Raw genomic sequence first — 5,789 nt, 5'->3', positions numbered from 1 at the left:
GATCATAGTCAACAGTTTTGAAATGTTTGCAAAAATCTGCACATTTACCAGTGACATGACCTGGCAATATATAAAGCAAATCCTACGCAGTCTTAGGATTAAAACCTAAAAAGTAGGTAGTACTTATCACCCAAATACACTTCAATAAGTTACTGTATATATAAAACAAATATACAAATTCAGTGGTAGAAATGCAAAAGTGTTCCTATTTTCACAAGTAAATGAAACAAATAATCCATGTGAAGAGAATATAAAAATATACTCCAGCCTTTAAAATGATAGGACATTCAGGTAAAACACTCAATACAAACAAATGACATCACATTCTAATCTGTCTGATTGTGCAATTTAATTTGGCCAAGGCACAAATTAAAACAACAAACATGATAGGGTATACAATTATAACCAAATGTTAGTCAATGCTGGAGTGTTCTCTTGTAATTTATAGATTATTTACCATACTGAGGAAAGTATAAAGGCTCTTCCAACATTGCAACAGATTGGTTCTTCTTCAGCATCCCATTTGGAAAACCTACCAACAAAACCAATTTGTGCATCACACTTAAATCATGTACAGAGAACAAAATCAAATGAAAGGTAAAGGCAGAGTTATCCTGAGTCTAATTACATTCTTGCCCATAAGCCACTTAACTTCTGTTTCTACTTGATGCCCATGTTCCTTTTGGTTCTTCCATGCACAAGAAACTGACAGCAGTAATTTACAAAAAGCCATAACTGCATACTGTGCCATATACAAATACTTGACTTTATTAATATTCATGATACTCAACAAGAAACAAATAAAGTGTGATTCAGAAACATCCAGAATCAAAGCCAGGACCTCTGGATTATGAATCTGCAAAGTTATACCCTCTGGTACCAGTCCTCAGTAACTAGAAAGGCAACCTTCAGAATGGTGATACTAAAGGGAAAGCTTTCAAAGACAATATTTTAAAAACTAAGACCCATGGACAAAACGGTGAGCTGTATCTCCCTTATTTTCCATCTGTTTTCTATTGATCAATTTTCATTGAAATCCCAGACCAAAGTCAGATGATCTCTCCTTGGTAAGATTTATCTTGATGTTATCCTTCCACCTCTTGTAGCAGTCTTCCAAGTGCCTCTTTTGTAAGATACTTTCTCACCAAAATATACATTTTGTTTCTCTGTGCAAGCACTATATCCAGTCTGTCATAATCCTGATCATACACTGCAAAGTTCCACATTACATAAGTGCCTAAATTGCTAGCCCCAAACATTTTCCTGAGTACCTTCTTTTCAAAAGTTTTTCATTTAAGTTGTATACTTGAATTAAGATAAGAATTTCAGAACCATACAAATCAACTGGAAAAGCACGCACACATCCACACACACTCATATAAGAGTAAATCCTTGTCCAATGTGGATTTGCTTATAAAGTGAAAACAAAATGCAAAAACAGTAATTTGCCAAATGCAGAAAATTTTAATACATGCAGTCTGCCAAACAATCTAGTCCTGCACACACCAATTTCTTCGCAATTATTCGAACAATGAAGTTTGAATAACTCAGCTGATACAGCTGCTAGGCTACAGGCTGGATGACTGAGGAGTCAGGCCATGAGTGTCCTGTGAATGAGTCCAACCACTACACTCAACAAGGATTTATTGCATCCATTTTCATCTTTAGTATTTTGGGAAAAGGGCCACGCCATAGCTCAAGCAGTTAGTCACTGGCTTCCCACCACGGCGGTCCGGGTTCGATCCCAGATCTGGTCAAGTGGGATTTGTGGTGGACAAAGTGGCGCTGGGGCAGGTTTTCTCAGAGTACTTCGGTTTCCCCTGCCAATCTTCATTCCACCAACTGCTTCATAATNCACCCTCATCTATCATCTGGGGCTGGTACAATAGGCCAGAAGTGGACACAGTACAAGGGACTTAGTCCCACTCCACTAGCAATAATAATAATAATAAAAATTTTGGGAAAGTAAACAGGATAATGGAATTTGGAAGAGTACAATAAGAAGCATTTCTAAAATTTATTCTTTGCACAACTTCATCACTGACAAAATCTTTACTTCATAAAAGTTGTGTAACTGGCATTCTGCACAACATACTAATGGAATAAATTATGCTTACATTACTTTGTCCCAGTCCAACCCCTCCATAATGAAGCAATGCTGGCTGCAGCACTGGTGACTAATCCCCCTGCCATACTTGTTGCCTGCTGTGTGCTTGTGAAGTTCTGCTGGGACATTTGGCTTGGTCCAGGAACACTCTCTGGGCACAACATATGAGGAACCTAGTACACAATAAATAGCTGTATTAACCAAAGCTATTAATTAGCATTTTTTTTTATTGCCAATGTCAGTATCAAAATGGCCCAGTTTGTCTTTTGGTTTCATGAAAAGAATCACCACGTACAGCTCAGTGAAACTTCAGGAGTGACTATGGACAAATCTGCCAGATATTAAAAGCATCACAGGTTGGTATGCAAATTTAAAGAGACTGGCAGTCTTGGTGACCATAAAAGAACTGGCAGTCCTAGTGTGAGTGAGGAAACTGCTGACACTGTGCATGATGCTTTCCGATGCAGTCCGCAGAAATCAACTCATCATGCCTCACATGAACTTTGCATACCTCAAAGCATGGTGGTAGAAAATTTTGCACAAATGAATTTGCTTATACACATACGAAATGCAACTTGTTCAAGCCTTGGAGTCAGATGATCATCCCTGACGTGCTGCTTTTGCAACAGAGATGTCACAACAAATTGATGAAGGCAATGATTATCTTATGCATGTTTGTTTTTCTGATGAGGCTACCTTTCACACTTCAGGGAAGGTAAACAGACACAATGTCCACATTTGGGGGTTAGAGACTCCACCATGCAATTCCTTGGTGAACACTGGGATGAAAACATCTCTGGTTAAAATTTGATAACATGATTAAAGTTGAACATCATGTTGCAATGTGGTATGGACATGCAACTCCTTAATGCAGATTGAGATGTAAATGTCTCTTGAGAGAGTATCGACTGATGTATAAGTTTTTGTGAAAAATATGTCTAATATTTAATACAGTGTGGCAAAATTGTACGGATGTCCATGATCATGGACTCCACCATGTTATTTGTTGACTGACACTGAAATGAAAATTACTCTTGACAATATTTTGAGCAGCACATAACTGTCATGCAAAACACAGTTGAAGTTCCACATACTGGGCTTCCATAAAGGAATTAATTCTAATTGCCTGTCATGCAAAACACAGTTGAAGTTCCACATACTGGGCTTCCATAAAGCAATTAATTCTAATAGCCTGTCTTGCAAAAATTATGCATTGGTCAAATTTTATCAAGAGTGAAGATACTGTACATATTTTTTTTCTGAAATTTCTTGTCCAAAAGTAGAGGATACAAATTATGGAATGTATGCAAGTAATGTCAAAATAACAGCTACTGTTGAAATTTAAGAGTGTCTGTTAGTGTTTACTTTGTATCTGAGGGATGAAATCACTCAATCATCAGCTGTTATGGATGATGAACTTGTGACTGAAAGAAATGTATCTCTGTTGTTTAGTAGTAAATGAGACTGACCCTTATGATGCTCTCCTGACAATATAAAAGTGGTTAGGTAATTCTGATGAAGTTTATTTTTATGGACAAACTTTGCCTAAAACAATTTTTATAGATAGGAACCATTGCTGGGCAACGGGAGGTTGAATGAGTTACCATAAAGACAGACCCTTGATAAAGGGTTGGTTGCCAAGTTATGCAACAGTGGAAACGAGGTTACGCAACAGTAAGGAAAGCAGTGTTTCTCCGTGCCATGCCAAGTACAGCCGAAGTGAGCCTAGCCGAGCCGAAGAGCGCTGGTTGCTATGCAGCAATAAACAACTCTCGGCAGTGCTGCCCAGCAACGCCTGGGCGTTTACATAACAGTGAAGCGATGTGGGCTTTCCGCTGTCCAACTGAGGGTTTATAAGGGAGATCAAAATGTATAAGGAGAGAGTTAAAAATGTAGCAGTCACCAAAGGCAGTTGAAATATAGCAGCAGTCGCGGAAAGAAGAATGGAACATGTGTTGTACTGAAGATAGTGTGAAGAGATTTGTGAGTAAAAGTAAAGTAAAGTAAAGTAAAGTAAAGCTATCCCTGTACCAGGCCGTGAAGGCCCACAGGGTTGTGAGACATTGAGGGTCCCACACTACCTAGACAATGAGCTCAAAGATGGCGGTAAGGTTGTCAGCCTTACGTGCCGGCCGCGCTTTACTCCCCAGGAAAATTATTTAATTAATTCCTGGTACTCATTTCCATTAGAGGCTGAGTAAACCCCAGGGCCTAGTGTGGCTGGAAGGATTAGGTCAACTGAAAAAAATCCAATGACCTCATCGGGACTTGAACCCACTGTAAAGTGTGTAAACCCGTAACAGTGTCATAAGTGTAAGATTTGAGGCTTTCACGGCGGTGACTATGAAGAAAGCAGTCTTCTGGGATTTGGCACCGTGTATATGTGGTGTTAACCGACGTTTCGGAGGAACGTATCGCCTCCATCTTCAGGGTAGAAGAAAAAGTATAAGAAATCTGCAAGCGACAAGACTGTCAGAACGGTAAACGTCGGTTAACACCACATATACACGGTGCCAAATCCCAGAAGACTGCTTTCTTCAGTGTCATAAGTATTTGTAGTTACGACTTGTAGGTTGTTAAATAAACCAATTAACAATCTGAACTGCGTCTTCAGAGACAAAACACGTTACATTAGTGTCAGAAGTGTCTATCTTTTCTAGTGTCTTGGTATAAATCTGACTGTCCTTACAGAATTTCAAGTTATTGAGGTTAGATATTTTTGATGTGTTTTTAACAATTTCATGTTGATATTTCAACAAGATTTATACCAGCTAATTCATAAATCCCATTATCCTCTAAGTACAGAGAGAAGCATCAAAGTAGGCATCATACATTCTGCACAGAACTTCAGTATGTTCTAACTGAGATTAAAAATTTCACTCACAGCTTCCCATTCCCAGGGCAAAGTGTCACTTTCATCTTCTGAGCCAGAATTTTCTCCCAGGTCCAAGTCATGTGCTAACTGATCCTCTAAACATTTTGCCAAAACTGGATCCACTTCCATTGGACCTAATCTGCAAAAGGATTATAAAGCACTCACTCTGTCCATTACAAATAAATACATTAAATTCCTGTGTAATGACCCACACTGCCTGTTTTATTAATTTTTATCATCTGGGAATAGGGGATTTAAGTCTTCCACTCCTATGGTACTGGTGACTAGATTTTAACTTAGCAGTAATGGAATTCATACTGCTAAGAATGTGATCCTATGCTGCGAGACCTGCACATGCATTGCAGTAGCAGTGCAGTGCTTGGACAGTACAGGTTAAGGATTGCATAAGCATTACTGCAGCAGAAACTGAAATTCAAAACCACTGATACCAAAGCTCACTTTGGATAGCAGCCTTCAATGAATCTCATAAACCACATTCCAATATCTAAATTAAATCTAGGCTTCATGACCTAAGAGTAAGCCTGGACATAGAACAGCCTTATATAATTTAACCTGTGCTGAAAGTTACAACCTTATGCAGGTTGCTGTGATGTAAAAGTAAAGTAAAGTAAAGCTATCCCTGTACCAGGCCATGGAGGCACAAGAGGGTTGTGAGATATTGAGGGTCCCACATTATCTAGACAGTCGGCTCAAAGATAGTGGTAAGGCTGTCAGTCTTATGCGCCTGCCACGCTTTACTTTCCAGGAAAATTATTTAATTAATTCTTGGTACTCATTTCTGTTAGA

At 38.8% G+C, this 5,789-nt stretch overlaps 1 protein-coding gene across 1 annotated transcript in view; it reads right to left on the bottom strand.

Moving 5' to 3' along the window:
• Positions 1–327: 327 nt before the first annotated feature.
• LOC111862299 (beclin 1-associated autophagy-related key regulator) overlaps positions 328–5,789 on the bottom strand; it is a 34,428-nt gene continuing 28,966 nt past the window's right edge. Inside the window, exons 8-10 of the mRNA XM_023847572.2 lie at positions 4,992–5,121; positions 2,118–2,280; positions 328–532 (exon numbers count right to left, since the gene is read on the bottom strand). Of these exons, the coding sequence (XP_023703340.1) occupies positions 2,119–2,280; positions 4,992–5,121 (292 nt within the window). The 3' untranslated portion in view covers positions 328–532; position 2,118. The remainder of the gene's footprint in view (positions 533–2,117; positions 2,281–4,991; positions 5,122–5,789) is intronic.

The sequence above is a fragment of the Cryptotermes secundus genome, unplaced genomic scaffold (genome assembly GCF_002891405.2).
Source record: "Cryptotermes secundus unplaced genomic scaffold, Csec_1.0 scaffold559, whole genome shotgun sequence".
Lineage (NCBI taxonomy): Eukaryota > Metazoa > Arthropoda > Insecta > Blattodea > Kalotermitidae > Cryptotermes > Cryptotermes secundus.
Note: the sequence above shows the minus strand (reverse complement) of the source record. Positions and strands in the feature narration are given on the sequence as shown.